At 39.5% G+C, this 18,505-nt stretch overlaps 1 protein-coding gene across 4 annotated transcripts; it reads right to left on the bottom strand.

Moving 5' to 3' along the window:
* Positions 1-4,811: 4,811 nt before the first annotated feature.
* Positions 4,812-18,255, bottom strand: ptbp2b (polypyrimidine tract binding protein 2b). 4 transcript variants are annotated; one of them, XM_048163120.1, is made up of 15 exons: positions 18,103-18,255; positions 17,404-17,434; positions 17,139-17,199; positions 13,473-13,645; positions 13,161-13,304; positions 12,880-13,041; positions 12,652-12,762; positions 12,111-12,309; positions 11,716-11,775; positions 10,940-11,055; positions 7,641-7,674; positions 6,999-7,091; positions 6,697-6,913; positions 6,260-6,337; positions 4,812-6,171 (listed from the first exon to the last, which is right to left on the bottom strand). In XM_048163120.1, exons 1-15 carry the CDS (start codon positions 18,108-18,110, stop codon positions 6,042-6,044), a joined length of 1,617 nt encoding a protein of 538 aa, XP_048019077.1. In that variant the 5' UTR covers positions 18,111-18,255; the 3' UTR covers positions 4,812-6,041. The 4 variants fall into 4 exon arrangements, with proteins under 4 accessions (XP_048019077.1, XP_048019080.1, XP_048019079.1 ...); XM_048163123.1 differs by having other exon boundaries at positions 17,139-17,220; positions 18,103-18,217; XM_048163122.1 differs by lacking the exon at positions 18,103-18,255 and adding an exon at positions 17,536-17,735.
* Between the last annotated feature and the right edge of the window lie 250 nt (positions 18,256-18,505).

The following is an 18,505-nucleotide window of genomic DNA, read 5'->3' as shown; positions in this document are numbered from 1 at the left end:
ACTTGAGCGCTGCGTTTTTGGAACGCCTTGTCACGTGTGAGAAGCTGCAAAAGTCAATATGTGATCGAGCGACAACCCCGTAGTGCATGTTTACATAGAAAAACAACGGAAACAGCGCGGTGGAATGAGAAAAAAACATTCTCTGTGTTAAGTAAAAATGTTAAGGGAACAATTATTTTAAATTTACATTCCAATTATGTTACATTTACATTTAATCATTTAAACCCATATCTTAGAGATGTACGTGCTATCTGGGAATTCAACATAGCCTATAACAAATAATAATGAATCCAAAAAGTAAAAATATACAATCTACTCCACTTTACTGCAAAAATATGCATTCTTTTAATTCAGCCAGGAGGTCAAGCCATGGCTTATTGATTTTCTATTGGTCACACATCTGGTCACACGTGATATGAATTTGCTGGTCAGAGTTCACCAAACTTGAATTTTGTGCTGCAGTACTTTGATACACCAATCAGTCTGCACAGCGCCGCTTCAAGTAGAATACACCTTAAAGGATTAGTCCACTTTCAAATAAAGATTTCCTGATAATTTACTCACCCCCATGTCATCCAAGATGTCCATGTCCTTCTTTCTTCAGTCGAAAAGAAATTAAGTTTTTTGATGAAAACATTCCAGGATTATTCTCCTTATAGTGGACTTCATATGGCCTCCAGACGGCTGAAGGTCAAAATTACAGTTTCAGTGCAGCTTCAAAGGGCTTTAAACGATACCAGACGAGGAATAAGGGTCTTATCTAGAGAAACCATCTGTCATTTTCTAAAAAAATACAAATGTATATGCTTTATAAACACAAATGTTCACCTTGCAAGTGCTTCGCCATTCCGCCTTCCGTATTCTTCAAAAAGCTTACACTGTATGTCATACGCCTTCCCTATTCTACTTACGGAAAAAACGGAACTGGCGCCGCGTTCGTTCCATAAGTTAAATAGGGAAGGTGTAGGACATTCAGCGTAAGCTTTTTGAAGAATACGGAAGGCGGAATGGTGAAGCACTTGCAAGGCGAACATTTGAAAATTCTGTCATTTATTACTTACCCTCATGCCGTTCCACACCCGTAAGACCTTCGTTAATTTTCGGAACACAAATTAAGATATTTTAGTTGAAATCCGATGGCTCCGTGAGGCCTTCATAGGGAGCAATGACATTTCCTCTCTCAAGATCCATAAAGGTACTAAAAACATATCTAAATCAGTTCATGTGAGTACAGTGGTTCAATATTAATATTATAAAGCGACGCGAATATTTTTGGTGTGCCAAAAAAAAACAAAATAACGATTTATTTAGTGATGGCCGATTTCAAAACACTGCTTCAGGAAGCATCGGAGCATAGGAGCATAAATGAATCAGCGTATGGAATCATGATTTGGATCGCGTGTCAAACCGCCAAACTGCTGAAATCATGTGACTTTGGCGCTCCGAACAGCTGATTCGACACGCTGATTCGACACACTGATTCATCTGTGCGCCGATGCTTCCTGAAGCAGTGTTTTGAAATCGGCCATCACTATATCGTTATTTTGGGGTTTTTTTGGCTCACCAAAAATATTCTCGTCGCTTTATGATATTAATATTGAACCACTGTGCTCACCTGAACTGATTTAGATGTCTTTTTAGTACCTTTATGGATCTTGAGAGAGGAAATGTCATTGCTCCCTATGCAGGCCTCACGGAGCCATTGGATTTCAACTAAAATATCTTTCGAAGATTAACGAAGGTTTTACAGGTGTGGAACGGAATTTTTGGGTCAACTAACCCTTTAAAGTTATCATGAAATCAAAATTAACCCTATTTACTTTGTAAGCACATATTACTTGTGGTGAACAAATAATCCGTTCAAGTTAATACACAGAAAAAAATGATTTGTCGTGGTGATCTTTAAAACGCTTAAACCACTCCCCTCCAACAGTTAGTGTCTGCTATGAGGGAGAGATGGAAAGGAGGATCGCAAAAGTAAAACCCTGCCCTCTTTTCAATATTCCGTTTCACTTGGAAATAGGTCACAACACTGCACAACATCTTTGAAACGTGCTGATATGCGAAACTTCTTCGCACGAGCTTCTGTTTCTGGTCTCCAGAATTCGTATGCGTATAGCCTAAATGAAAGTCAATGGAACAAAAAGTGTAGTGTGACCACCCCTTTAGCTGGGTTCAAAATAGTGGCCAAGATATTCTTCAAAAATATTCACAACTTGTGTTCCATTGAATAAATCCAAACAGGTTTGGAATAATTTAAGGATTAGACAGAATTTTCCTTCTTGAGTGAACAATTTAAGAGCAGGAGGTTTTTGTCAAAGGTTATTCTGCTTCCTGAACTTCACAGCTGGTATATGCCCCAATTCACATTAGCGGATATACAAACCTTGAAGAAAGAGCGTGATTGTCAAACTGACACACATTACAGGAAGTGATTAAAGGAAAAATAGAGTAATATATGGAGATCGGTTTGATATATATTTAATATATGGAGAACCATGGAGTCTGTTGACATTTGGGTCATAATTACGCTATGCTAATTAAATCTGCTGAGTATCAGAGAGCTGTTTAATAATTCAAACCCAGTGCAACCTCTAATACCAATGCCAATTTCCCAAAGTAAAGACAGTGGAATGATCATACTTGTCTCTCCTAAATATTTAATTTCCTTGGGAAATCATTTTGACCTACAAATACTAAGGAAGGGCAAAACAATGACACTATTTCTGTACTTACAGTGGAGAAACTGCTCTGAACCAGACTGGGCATGTGATGGGCGTTCTGTCACAGTACAACTGAAGACTCCTATTTAGCACTGCATGAAGTCTCAATATAGTCTTCCACAATTATGCCACAATTATATCAGTTGTTGAAGGAAAACAGAATAATTGGCAAGTCAAATAATGCTAGGAGTTTTTCTGCCTTGTTGGTATTTGAACTGACCTGTATTGGGCTATACAGCTTGTTTTCTAAGAAAAAGATTGTTCATGGCAGACTTTTCTCAGAGCAGAGAGAAACAGCAGTTCTTTTCTCCAGGCATGAACAGTATTAAAGGCAACGTGGAGAGTTACAGATGGCCTTGCAACAACACAATGAGCAGAGTGGGTTTGAATTGCTCAGGGGAGCTTTGACATCCAGAATATTCACAACACAATAACAAGATCCCAAAGCTTTAGGAAAAAGACTGAGCTGCAGAGCAGGCTGGTTAGGTTCAATTAGCACATTCGAAAGAGCACATTTTTTTACTTAAAAAATTTAAATTAGCAAATACTCCAATATGGTTAGGAGCAGTGGTGGCCAACAATATTGACACCCTTGCACTTGAACAAGTAGGCTATAACTTTAACAAGTATTTATTATTGCAAAAAAGATGAAATTAACATATTCAGTCTTCATTTTGAAGGCTTTTGAGCTAGTAAATGAAAGCAAATGGCAAAATGTTTATAATGGGCCTCTTCAGTTCAATACAGCATTTTGTCTAAACCAGTGGTTCTCAACCAGGGGGCATGTATTTTAATTCATTAATTAATATTATTATAAAATTATAAAAAGGCCGGGAAGGCCTTTGAATACTGTGCTGGACAAAAAGGGGCCTTTGAGTCAAAAAGGTTGAGAACCACTGGTGTAGACACATTCCTATTTATTTTTGGCTTAAAGGGATAGTTCACCCAAAAATGAAAATTCTATCATTTACTCTGCTTGGTTACAAACATTCTTCCAAATATCTTCCCTTGTGTACAGCAGAACAAAGAAATTTAAACAGGTTTGGAACAACCTGAGAGAGAGAAAGTGATGACAAAATGTTCAATTTTGTGTGAAATTAATGTTTTAAGAAGGCCCATGACATTTGCCGGAAACAGCGTTATCGCACTGCTCTACGTTGCAAAATCAAAAATATTCAGATTTCATGATGTTAAGAACCCAATCCTAGAGGCAACACAACCCCATAACGCTTAATCTCCTTCATGTTCGACTGTGGGAAAGGCATTGTACTCTATGAAAGCTTCTCTATTTCTATAAAAAGACGGCATGCTTAACAAAAAAGAAACACTCTCCCAGAAGGATACTAGCACTGCATTCTTTTAGTGTTTATACCAGTTCACAAAAATGGTGCAAGCTGCAATTTTTTGTACTTTACGCCCAGCTCAAATCGGTGCCAGTTGATTGTCCTTTCTCCACCCGACAACCAATTGCTTCAATGCACAATCAGCCATATGTTGAAAGGCTGGATACTGCAATCACCTTTTTTCCATTGAGCTACATGCAAAACACAGGTATCAATCTGAAACCCAAACACCCTACTCTCACAGATACTAGATTATGAGCACAGATATGCAGTTTGGACATGTGAAGTCAAAAGTGGACAGAGATTTGGAGATAAGCATGAAGAAATAGAGAATGTCAGAGCACACATGATGACAACAGGTTGGCAAAGTTACAGATTCTTACTGCAAATAAAGTTGAAGATTGCAGTTTTGGGCCTGGTATCACAGACAGGGCTTGAATTAAGCTAAGATTAGGCCTTAGTTCAATTAGGATATTCATGTAGCTTTCTTTAAACGTGCCTTAAAACATTACTGATGTGCATCTTGAGACAAAACAATGGCACTGACAGTCAAAACAGCTCATACATACATTTTAGTCTGGGACCAGCTTAAGCCTTGTCTGTGAAACCGAAAATATTTCCAATATTTTTATACTGAGGCAAGAGAGTTTTTTCTCAACCATAAACAGAGAGCATCAGAGAAAATGAGCTAAGTGAGATACAGAGGACAGTAGAGGAAGAGGAAGAGACAGCAGAGAGGCAGAGGTGAATGCAGAGCGAGAAGAGTTTATTCAGCATGCTACAGGATAAAAGCACTACACCACACAGGGACCGTCGAGCACAAGCTTGGTAGAAAAATGAACTTTTAATTGTGCCACTTCTATACTGAACTTTACATTCCTAAAGATGTAAAAACTCAATTCATGTAGAAAATGTACAGAACGCCCCCCTCCCCCTTCCATAACCTAAACCACAAAAATGTCATTTTTCAATATAATCAGTGAGTGATTCTCACACAATTACAATCACAGACAATTAAGGATCATTTATGAGTGATGTCTGTTGAAAAGTTTGATTTTTTTTTTTTTTTTTTTTTCTCCATTGATAAAAATATTCCAGAGGTTGAAAAACAAACATTTGTACAATGCAGAATAAAGTAAGACTAAAGGCACATTTACTTTGGTCCCAACAGTCCCTACATTAATGTGACATCACAACATCAAACATGGTCAATCTGACACATGCAACTGCTGAGATCCATCAGCACATGCTCTGATTTTCTTCTAAAAATGGGTAACAGAATTCACTGAAGCAAAAGTGATTGAGAAATATCAAAGCAGGTACTATACGTCACACACTATGCTCCCCACTGTCATTGTTTTGTTTACCACAGGTTTCAATCACAAAAAGTACCTTGGATGCCTGATCAAAGAAAAAAAAAAAAAAAAACACTACAAACTAAAATAAAACAAATGCACAAAATAATTTACAACTTGGAGTATATTCCATCAAATTCAATTACTTGTGTTCAGATTCAATTCAATAGACCATAAAAAAAAAAAAGCTTTTACTTTTGAATCAAAGCAAGCCGACTAGCTTTCAAAGCTTGAAAATTATTTTTTAAAAAATATGACATGGTGAGGACACAAGAGCTAAATAAACTATCACTTTTAAAACCCTTCAAAACAACAAAGCAAGGTGATTGTAAAGGTTACAAATCATCACACATAATGTGCCTAAACCTCTATGATCTGAACGACGGGAGCAAAAGGATGACGCTATTTTGCTAAGTAAGGCACATTTTTGTCAATCCATCCTAAAATAGAATAACAGCTGGCCAGACAAACAATAGCAGGAGCAGATACAGAGCGAGTGTTCCTTTAAGGGCCATTCTCATTGAAGTTTTTGATATGGTGTTAAGGAATGACTGGTAAAAATGACTTCGACTTGAGGCTCCTGGGGGCGAAAGGAAAGGTGACATAGCACCAGGGAATCCTCAGATGGTGGACTTTGAGAAGGACACTCTCAGGCGGTGACCACGGCCCATGTCGTAGTTGTGAAGGTCGATGAGTGCCTGAATCGCCTCCTCCACCGTGGACATCTGCAGCAGAGCCATTTTGCGATCTCTAGAAGAACAAATGAGCACAACGGTCAAAGCGAAGACTATGCATGAACACAAAAACAGCTGAGAAATGGTATGCGGAGGGTTCTTACTGGAAAAACTTGAACGCTTTCACTGTACCGCCGGAGTTAGAGAAGAGCAGTCGTAAATCCTCCTCTGTCACATTCTCACTGGAGGGGAAACAAGCAGTTATTAGCATTTCCTCAGAGTAAATGGTAAAATGTTATTATGATGCATGAACCAATAAAAAAGGAAAACAAATTTTCCTTGGTAGCCACATTTTAATCTCAGACTTGAACTGAAACACACTGCAAGGGATTAATTGAAAAAGATGGTCAGCAGTTGGTCAAAGATTTATGATGCCAGAATAATGTTTTAATAAAATGACAAAACCTACAGAAAAATCACCACTCCCATTCATTAGGACTGTACAAGTCTGCACAGCCGCTTAAATTGCAGTTCTTCTTATGATTTTCACTAATGTTATCAAAGTATTGTTTAGGAAGACAACGTTCTCCTGCATACTCACGGTATGTTAGAGAGATGAAGTGTAGCGGAAGGGGGGAAGATGTTCTGGAAGTTCTTGGACCCAGGCTTCTTGAAGCGATGTAGTGGAGAACTGGTGAAGTCCTTGGTTAGGCCCTGATCATCTAAACCCTCCCTAGGCAGCTGTACTGTCTGGTGCTTAGAGAGGGTCACGCGAATGATCTTGCCATACATCTTCTGCCCGTTCAGATGGCTCATGGCTAGATCACGAAGACACGGATGTGCGCCATGAAATAAAAACATTACACGGTGTTAATCACAAAAAAAAACAGTGCATCAGCTTACCTAACTGGGCTTGGTTCCCATCAGACATCTGGATTAGAGCACTGTCCTTCTTATTATAAAGGATCTTCACGCGCTGCACGTCACCGTAGACACCTTCGGTTAAGCGAGAGGCAGATGGAAGAGGGAGGGAAGGAGGGAGGAGGAGAGGAGTGAACCAGGAAGGACAAGTTAGTGCTTCAGAAGCTCCGGTTCTGACATGAAAGGTGAAGATGATGGTACAAATCTTCCAAATTATCTACACCAAAGAGTCCAAAACAGTTTTTCTAACAGACACAACATACTTTGATACGCCCTCCAAAAACAAGCTCATGTGATATGGCAAAGTTAAAATCAAAAAGCCTACATGCAAAATAATCAACCATGCATTAATATAAGCTGTACATGAAGAGAGACAGATAGAGCAAGATAGAGACAGAGGCTTCGAAAGCCAAGGAAAAACAAAAACCAAAAAAAATAAACCATTATTTCATTTGAAATTTGGCATAATAGAACTAAAATTAAACTGGAAAACTAGGAAACTGTTGATACACTAGTGCCAGATTATTAACTAACCCTTAAAATGATAAATGAAAGAGAAAAAACAACTGAAATGAAATTAACAATAGATAAACAAAAAGAGGTAGATTGCTAACGATAACATACCGAAGAGGGTAAACAGACTTTGGGGCGTAACCATCTTTAGAAGGAGAGAAGAGCAAGCAGCGTAAGACAGGAAGAGAGAAGAGTCGAGGTAGAGCGGAGATGAACAGATCATCCATAACGGAGGGTGGTTTCCCGTAGAATGGTGAGGTGGTCATGGAGCATGGGTCAAGGCAGTTAATTGGGGCAAGTCGGTCCGAGGAGGAACATTTGTTTTGGTTCAGGCACAAAGCATGAATGGGTGGAGGGCGGGGAGACAGGATTGCAGGAGAGAAAGGGCCAACCAATCACAGAGGAGTCAGAAAAGGAGAGGAGAAGGAAAAGGAGGGGTTGGAAGCAGCATGGGATAAAAGGAGAAAAAAAAAAAAAAAAAAAAAAAAACACAAAAAAAAAAAAGTTGGAAGGGGGGGGGGGACAAAAATAATATACAGGTCAGTACATAGGAAATGCAGGAGTTTGGTCAGAAAATGGCAGGGTTCTCTTTTTCTTTTGCTTCCCCCGACTATGTTTAACAGTGCCAAACGTAGTCACCCAAGACCGAACGTGGGCAGGGCACATTTACTCAGGCTAACTGCAGCACAGAAACGCTGAGAGGAGGAGGACAAAGCATGCAGAGCAAGTGGAAGGCTTTGGTATGAGAAAGCGTTAAGAAACAATAACCAAACTAAACAGCAGCAGCCTATGGCTGTAAAAGGGAGGGGCCATGCAGCGGGTAGGCATGAAAACCACCTTGCAGAGTTATGGCATCAATAGAGAGCACGTCATGTTGAAAACTCCACAAACCCACAAGTGTTTGGGAAAACAAAAACCATGATGGGGAAATTACTGGGACACTTCAAAAAGACAGAGAAATCATAGTGAGAGAGAGTGTGAGAGAAATGAGAGAGGCGGGTGGGGCTACCACATTTCATACCAACTTTGAATAGCTTAGAGAGAAGCAGTGGAGCATCAGGAGAGGAAGAGAGAGATACAGCTTAGAGAGAAAAGACAGTTAGATATTACTTCCAGACAGAGCGCTCGTGAAAAGGTGCGAGGGAGAGAGAGAGAGAGCCAGAGAGAGGGGAGAGGGGGAGAGATAAAGAGAGAGGAGAGACAGTGATCAAAATTTGCACAGAGGAGAGACTGCAGAGAGACCCTCCATTTTGACGAAAACCTTACTGAGAATGCTTTCAGTATATTTCTGCAAATATAAATGTCACAATAGAGAAAAAAGAGCTACAGGTTTCAATTCATTGCTACTCACTATCAATTCACTACCAACTGCAAATATACTGAAATAACATTGAACATAAAATACACTGAGGATGGAAATGAGACACAGGTCAATCTGATTTCATGTCAAGACAAGTTACCTGCTCAGTGTTTATAGTGTGTGACTGAATACATCATTCTGAATCTAATGCACATTAGAAAAGAGACTGAAATGACTTTGAAATCAGCTTCAAAACATCCAGCTAGAGAGCAAAGTCAACATGGGAATGTGATTACAGTGTTTTTGGGATAAAGGAAGCCCTGATGATGCATTTAATAAGGCTGGGTTTTGGCACCGATATTTTTCCATAAGGTGCACAGTGATGAACACACTACAAGATCACTTCATTTAAAGGTATAGTTCACCCTAAAATGAAAATTGTTATCATTAACTCACCCTCATGTCGTTTTAATGTGTGGTTTTACTCGCATATAAACACTGATCAGCGTGCATACATGGAGCTCATCAAATATGGAAAACACTGAAGCTCAAGAACCAATGAGGTGTATGTGTGCTGAATGTTTAAATGTGAATAAAGGACTAAATGAAATCCGTTCATCATCTCAAGGCTGGAATTCAGACTTGGATTACACCGCTCTGTTAATAGGAGTTACTTTTATGGTCTCTTTATTCATTTTTTGATGTGTGAAGTTTTGGTTGCATTGACTTTCAATAGACAGACAAAAATAAACAGAGCAGGGCTCTAAACTGCGATTAAACGATCATATTTTGCAACCTTTTTTCTTGCAGGTGCGACTAGATTTTGTTAGAGGTTAAATTGGTGCCATTACTGATCAACATTTCTGTTTGAGATTTCAGTATAAGAAACATTAAACAGTAAATGAGCCAAAAGCGGAATGCCTTTAACCTACAAATGACCACATTTACCATGGATTTACTGAAGTAACACTAACTGTAAAAATGGTATTGTGGCAGAAATATGGGGAAATCATGATGAATTTTATTACATTATTATAAATGTAGACATGAATTGAAGTAATGGAATATAATTAGTTTTTTGTTATTAAGACTTTTTTTTTTTTGCATTTGTATTTAGACTAAATGTGTTTAGACTATTATAACAAACATATAAACCATATAGTTACTTTTTGGTTTTACCTGTGGTTATGATACTATGGAAGACCAATTTTAATCAGAGTTCTAACCCAGTCAGAATATTTTGATTTTACCCTATAAAAATGAGGTTACAACTTTTACAGATGTTAATGTTTTTGCTAATGAAAATAAACTTACATCTGCACCTAGAGCTAAAGCTACTGTCAACTCAAAATACTGGCAAATGTGCATTTACAAGAAACAAAGCATGATGCTACATGATGAGAGAATATTAAACGTCTTCATTTGTGTTCTGAAAATGAACAAATGTCTTATGGGTTTGGAATGGCATGATGGCGAGTAAATGATGAAATTTTCAATTTTTTAGGTAAACTAATTTTCACATTTGTATAATTTGTAATATTTGAGCCATTACAGGTTAATAAAAGCGAATATAGTGCAACATTATGTTGCAAGATTTTGAACAAGTATAATAAAACACTGACAGCGCATATTTTTTGGTCAGCTGTTGATGTAACCTTTTTCACTTATGCACTGAAAATAAGAATGCACTGAAAGTATCTTGGGGTTTTAAAAACTGATATTGGATCTTTCAATTGATAAACAAGATTAATGTGAAAAATCTGTATTTTCACCCAGCCCTAGTACCAAAGAGAAAAATATTTTCAAATTAACCAGTTTTAAAAATGCTGTTATGACATCACCAAGAATCCCTCATTTTTTGTGATGTAATCTTGCAACAAAGCAACGTTTTAAGTGTGTTAACACTGCTCTGCTGCTAAATGTCATGAAGGTGATGTTGAGGCCCCTTGAACTAAAATATGATCTTAAACAGATGAGGACTGAACATATACAACCTGAGACATAAAGTGTACTGGTGACCTGATTGACACAATGAGAAGACTGTGAACAGAGAGAGCAGGGATATGTTTGTGTTTGTGTGTGAGTGTGTGTTCTGTGGAGGTGTACTGACCTCATCGTTGAGGTTGCTGACCAGGAGCACTCCACCAGGTCCCGAATGTCCAGACAGCGCTACCCTCCCTGCAGCTGCCGCCGCCGCCGCCGCCGCACTCAGAGGGCTGATGGCCCCTACAGAGAGAAAGAAAAAGAGAGGAAGGACCATGTCAGCCCACATAACCAGGAAGAGCCGACGGCTCAGCATCTCAGCCAGATCTGCCCTATGGCCATGCATTCTAACTGTCTGCACCCAACGCACCAAGCACATCTAGTTATCCAGCCAACACCACCACACACCTCAGGCAAACCCACATCCCAGAGTCAATATCTGCCGCTAGGCAGATCGCTATCTGAACCGATTTCACACAGACTGGCTCTCTGGAGCAATATCCGAAAACGAAATTGCTTTTTGGGCCCCTTCTGCTTGCTGTAGTTAGCCGCTCAATAGGCCGCTCTGCTTTAGCTAAAGGGAACTTGTGTTTGGCAGTTTGGATTGCCAGTCTGTCTGAAATACGGGCCCCTAATTAGTGTGTGTCAATCTATTACGTCAGGCCCATAATGCAGAATGGAAGGGCTTATTGTTGCAGCTTCATATTTATGCTTTGACAAATAGCGACACTGTTTATGAATCTTGCATGTCAAGTCAGGACAAATGGTTGGGGTGGTTTCAACATGAAAGCCCTGCCAATTCTGACAGCACTGGAAAAGTCCCTGTCCTTCAGAGGGAAGAGCGCATTCAAGTAGGGTTAGAAAATCAAAAGGAAAAAGGAAAGTAAATGGAAGCATAGGTACCTAGAGAAGATGGAAACCCTCCACCACTAGAGTAGGAAGTTACCATTCCAGAGGGAGTACCTAAGGAGAACGTGTACAGTCAAAGTCTTACGGGATCAAACACAGACTGGGGGCCGTGGAAGCGGCAAAAACGTAAAGCAACGTGTTTGAATGGCACATCAATTAGACGGGATTGCATTTCAGGCACCATTGACCCATTTTCCACAAAGAACTAGAAATCTCTCATGAATCACAATAGAGGGGAAGCATTCACACCTCTACCCTGCTCTGAAACTAAAGCTATGCAGACAGGAGATGATGATGCATGTCAGAGAATGACAGGGAAGATGGGTCTTAAAGGTGTGATTGAACAACGTTTGCGTCAGAGGCACACATGAGAGCGTTTTCTAACATACCGAGCAGGGAGGTGGAATCTTTGCTGAGCGCGGCGGCCACAGACGGGTCCACGGGAGGTTGGCCATCTCCTGCGGGCAGCTCGGGCCGGGTGTAATCCCGGCTTTTGTCGTTGTTGTATTTTACGTTCAGGTTGACCAGCTTGGAGAAGTCGATGCGCAAAGTGCAGCAAGAGTTGTATATGTTCTGGCCATCCAAAGACTTTAATGAAAGAAAGCGAACAAGAGAGATGGAGGATGAGAGCGAGACAGTGCACCACGTTTGTTATTCTATGACAAGGGTGAAGAAGGATAAGAATAATTACATCCAGTGCATAATGTAGGGCCCTGGCTAAAAGTAATAAAAACGCTCCTCTACAAGTAATGACAACTGCAGTCATTTCATCACATAAATGAAAGAAAGGTACTAAACCAACATATGACTGGATCATAATTTGCCTGTGGCCATAACCATCACATTAAAAATCTCATAACAGTGCTTTGGCACATCATTACACATTTATGGAGTTTGCGGTGGTTTCAATCCTCCTCTTCGTCCACTCACCAGTTTGGCCTGCTGGGCATTTACTGGGTCACTGAACTGCAGAAGAGCCTGGAACTGATTATTTTTGGTGAATGTGATTATCTTCATGACGGTCCCAAACTTGGAGAAAATCTAAGAGAGATCAGTGCAAAGTCGTGTTAATTCGGAGGCATGAGAGTGTAAAAATACATTTGGCTTGTTTTTTTAACTGCAGTTTATTCCAGATGGATGCCTGCTGTGGGCAGTGACCTGTTGGAGGACGTCCAGGGTGACTGGGTAGAACATGTTGTCGATGATTATTCGCAGTACTGGGCTGGGGGCAGGTGTTAACACACTCTCGCCGGCCGTGTCCGAGCTTGGAGAGCCGCCCTCCTGGACCGCCGACACCGCCTGCAGCACGGCCTGAGCTCGCTTCAGAAGAAAAGCAAAGGGAACAGTTTAGGACTGGAGCAATGCCAGTTACACACTTTCGTTGCTCATATATATTGGAGTTATGAAACATTAAAACGAGGAGGAGTGTGAATTCTAACCTGGTTGAGCGCACTGTCAGTCTTGAGCTCTTTGTGGTTGGAGTACTGAATGAACACTGGGACATTACGCACTTGAGGTGTAACAGCTGTGTAGTAGTTCACCATGGTAACAGCTGCTTCCTCTGTTCCCAGCTCCAAAAATGCCTAATTGTGGGAAAGTGTTCAAAATGAAGAAATAGGCTGAGCAAAAACTATGTTCATTCAATTTGACAGCTTCTAACAAGCCATTTTAAGCACTAAATTGAATTTCAGAAGATCTCTCTCAACAGGTGCTGGGTTTAATGTTCCTCACCACCACCACTCAACACATACCTGATTTTTGCCTTTAAGCATCAGGATATTAGTGACCTTTCCAAAGGGCAAACCCAGTGCGATGACCTCAGTCTCGGAAACCTCATTGGGGAGTTTCCGAATATGAATGACTCTAGACGGTGGGCTATCCATGCTGTCCTCCACCCTCAGTTTCTTACTGTCACCTCCATTAGCTGTCAAATAAATCAGAAATACAGCTGTATTCCAAAAGCTGGCTTTTATATGGTTTTATCAGGTTTATATGACATTTAATAAAAAAGACCATTTAAACTATATATTATTTGCCAAATTATCAAAAAATAGAGAATTTTAGCTTGTTTTAATCATGATCATCTGTGTGACATGTGACATTTTTCACATTCTGTTTATATTTCATGAATAAGTGAAAATGTGGTGAAATGGTCACATCTGTTTATGACTTAAAGGTGCCATCGATGTAATATAAGTCTAAGGTGTCCCCTAAATGTGTCTGTGAAGTTTCAGCTCAAAATACCCTATAGATTTTTTTTAATTGCCTATTTTGGGGCATCATTAAATATGAGCCGATTTATGCTGTGCGGCTCCTTTAAATGCTGACACTCCCCACCCACGGAGCTCGCGCTTGCCTTAAACAGTGCATAAACAAAATTTACACAGCTAATAAAACCCTCAAATGGATCTTTACAAAGTGTTCGCCATGCATGCGGCATGCATGCGGCGGATTATGTGAGTATTGTATACTGTTATATTGTTTACATTGATTCTGAATGAATTTGAGGCTGTGCTCCGTGGCTAACGGCTAATGCTACACTGTTGGAGAGATTTATAAAGAATGAAGTTGTGTTTATGAATTATACAGACTGTAAGTGTTTAAAAATGAAAATAGCGACGGCTCTTGTCTCCGTGAATACAGTAAGAAACGATGGTAACTTTAACCACATTTAACAGTAAATTAACAACATGCTAACGAAACATTTAGAAACACAGTTTACAAATATCACTAAAAATATCATGATATCATGGATCATGACAGTTATTATTGCTCCATCTGCCATTTTTCGCTATTGTTCTTGCTTGCTTACCTAGTCTGATGATTCAGCTGTGCTGCTCCAGATGTTAATACTGGCTGCCCTTGTCTAATGCCTTTCATAATGTTGGGAACATGGGCTGGCATATGCAAATATTGGGGGCGTATACCCCGACTGTTACGTAACAGTCGGTGTTATGTTATCTATGTATGTGTGTCAGGTAAATGCTATTGGCCATTTTGCTACACCTTGCTGTTTTTCAGCATCTCACACCATGTGCATCAAGTTTTGAAGGCAGCATGTCAAGTGAAAAGTAGTTTTAGAAGTACAACATTGCATCTCACGTTCATCTTAAGTTCTTGCTGTGTTCATTTCTTTGCGCTCCATCTAATTATCTGTAATAGAATTGATATGAACTCTACTAAATTTATTGGGTTGTTTCAAATATTAAACATTACAAGATTATAAAACTTGCAACTAATAATATAGAATACTTCAATACTACATATATACTAGAATACTACAATTTACTTGTATAATTTTTTTTCAACCCAGCAACGCTCCTAACGGAGTTGTCCACTGCTGAAACAGCCTCTGCCACTCTTTCCCATGCATGCCGCTTACACTGGGCCATGATACAGTTATCCAACCTCCCAAGAGCCACGTTTCCACTGCCAGGCCAAAAGCGAGCATGCTAGTACGTGCCAGGGCCAGTCACATTTCCACTGTCACTTCCGGGGCTTGAACGTGCCTCCTCGGGGCCAATGGCAAGGGGTTTTTGGCCCACTGAATACCTTGGTCCAAAGTGGGCCAACTGGGGCTTGAGGAGTGGTTATGGACAAAGGCGGAGTTTGTTTTCATTTCAGGCTACCAGCTAACCTCATTTGACACATTTTAAACAATTTTCAGCTCAAAACACACTTTCAGGCACCAGCGAATGTTTGAAAAAACATCCAATCACATTCCAATGGGGATTCGGATCATTGTTTAAATAGAAATATGCGATGCTATTGGGTACTTATGCTAACCATTGCCATAATAAATACACATATGATTATGGAAAATACCAGGGACCGCTTGAAAAAAAAAAACATAAATATTTATATTATTATTTGGTTTTATGATTCATCTGTGTTTTCCCTGTGCCTTTGTTGATACCAGACTTCTGCATCCGCATGACATATCCTCTGGTTTACTCGTATAACTCATAACTCCTTTTATCCGTGAGCTTCCTCTGTTGCTCTGGCTGAAAGGATAACATTATAGTGAGATGGGAGATACGTGGAAACAGTGGACAATGGAAACGCTGCTTGACTTTGGCCACGTGGCTCGAGGTCTACTGGCCCTGCCCCGCACGTTGTTAACCCTGGCTCGCACTGGCCCGACAGTGGAAAAGCAGCTAAGGAAAACTTTCTTGCGCCAATTTCCTCTACAAGTACCTCCAGCTCTTGCCTAAGAAGATTTTTGCCAGTCTGGCCCCAGATTCTAAGATTTTAAATGACACTTTTTTTCTTTCTTTTATCAAGTGAGTGGTATAAGTTAATGGCCATACCAGTAGAAAGGGTTAAAACATAAAGTACAATTTTCAGTTATCAGCAGATAAAAATGGAACATGCAATTTTTTCTTTCTTTTTTTTTGCACATTTCCAGTGCTGGAAAGAACTAAAAAAATGGTGGAATTCTGCAGAATAGATTTAGATGTAATTTGTTTATAAAACACTCTATTAAACACACCTGTGACCGTATTACATTAGTATTACTGCACCACCGCATCAGAGTGTTGCTAAACTATGTGTTGCTAAATGTTTGCTGAAGAACTATTTTATTTGGTGGAAGAATTATTATTTGTTATCAATAAATCATTACATTTTTGTTGCTGTATGTATATTTTACAAAACCTTGCCAAGTATATGTAAACATTTTATAAAAGCAATAAGCCCCATGGTTTACACTAATTTTAGAACAGATTAGGGGAGTTTAGTTGTTCTAAAATAGCAGTAAACCACAGCTTCTTGGGGCTTATTGCTTTAAAATGGCACTATGTTCTAGACACTTAAAGCTGCTGTCCGTAAAATTTGCCTCTTCATCGCCATCTCTGTTTGAAACCTGCAATTGCAGTTCTATGCAGAATTATCATATTTACATGCATCGGCACAGCTCCTCAGCGCAGATGAATCTAATGTTTGCTGTCAGTCACCATATCAGAAAATGTCATCTCAACAAGTAACATGTCTGCCACTTTTGTTCTGACCAACTGAGAAAAAAAGCATTACAATAAATCAGCTGCTGTGAGAAAAGCTATAAATGATCCGCTACCAGCAGCATCCTATATGCAGAGATTCCTTTCTTTCTATTTACAGATGTGACGTAATGACGCAAAGACGAACTGCTGCATGCTCGAATTTCCCGCGTAAATCCACCAGTATCGATTTATTATAAAACATTATTACAAGCTTACTGTTGTGATTCGGGCTAAGGTAAGGAGACAGTTTTGAACACTGGCTGGTTATGTACTTGCTCAAAAATTGATTTTGGATCATTTTTAATCAAAAAAAAGTTCCAGACTGCAGCTTTAAGTGTCTGGGTGTGTAGAACTTTGCAAATGCCAAACTTTGCCTATTGTTTTTTACACAATAGCTGATGTCCATATTTCTCTTACCAGTGACTGATGAGTTTGGACTGTTGTACAGACTGCCAGACAGCAATTCATCTGAGCTTCTCTAGAAAGACACAGATGTACACTGCAAATTCAGTAAATCATTCAAATGATTAAAATGTAGTATAAACTCATATAGCTGTTATTTGTTTCCATTATTTACATTACAGATAAATCAGAGATAATATGGGCCTCTGCGGGTTTACTCTCTCGGGTTTGTTTTGATACATTTCGCAAAATTAAGACAAGAAAGGCAAAACCCGCTTACCTTCACACCAACTGCAACATCGCTTGCAATGCTGAAAGGAGAAAACAGAAAAATGACGATCAATTTTGGGCCGCTTTATATGTTACAGTTTCACTAACGTTAAATCACATAACGTACACATCGATGCCACACCTGAACACATAATGCCATCGGTACACTAATTTCTCAGTTACACATATTACAGTACAATAGTACAACAAAACAATTTAACGCGGACAGTAGTATTGTTATATTATAATAAGCCTAATAGAGCTCCCACAAAATTAATTGAGCGTAATAAAGTAATATTCAGTAACGACAAATGTATTCAGCTCGCGGATGGAGCGAGTGACCGTTACATTCAAACAAAGGGAATCGGACGCGCCCGCACGCGCAACAGCAGTACCGTTAGCCGCGGAGCTAAATACCTTACATGTCCCTGTTGTACATATAACACGAAACACTTTATATATTGATATTAACTCACAAAGAATGCTGTTTTTTGATTTTCTGTGCATACATATTGTATATTTTAGCGGTAAAATATGATCTGTGGAGCTAGCGCGCATTTGTTATTATTAGCCAATATTGGCTGATGCATCACCGGTTTGCGTGTCGGCCTTGTCAGAACGCTAAAGATTGCGACTAACCGCTTCAAATGATCTCGAGATACTCTCAAATGGCATATTTTCACTTATTCTGTAAACAACGCAGTCTTACCCGTCCATTGCAGGGAAAACGTTCTTCACGGTGTGATACTGATCGCAGAAGCAGAGGAGCCTTCGACACACGCGCGGAACTATGCAAAATGGAGGAGAGGCTGTTATTCACGGAGTCACCCGAGCACAGCCGAGACACCGCCGAACCGAAGAGCAGACGCTCACAGCGATCTGGATTACTTTAAAAGTTCATCATTAAAAAAAAAAAAAATAAATAATAATCATTATAGTTGTTGCAGCACAGACAGCTGCATTATCATCATTATCTGGGGTTCCCATGGTTATATGATATGATATGATAATATGATATATAATTATTAAAACTTTGATTTCTAGGTTTTGAAATATGGAATTGTAATAAAATGGGCATTTCTTTAATGAATGTAACCTATTTCTCTGGTTCT

The sequence above is a fragment of the Megalobrama amblycephala genome, linkage group LG17 (genome assembly GCF_018812025.1).
Source record: "Megalobrama amblycephala isolate DHTTF-2021 linkage group LG17, ASM1881202v1, whole genome shotgun sequence".
NCBI classification, from domain to species: Eukaryota; Metazoa; Chordata; class Actinopteri; order Cypriniformes; family Xenocyprididae; genus Megalobrama; species Megalobrama amblycephala.
The sequence above is the reverse complement of the archived record's forward strand: the minus strand, read 5'-3'. Positions and strand labels throughout refer to the sequence as shown.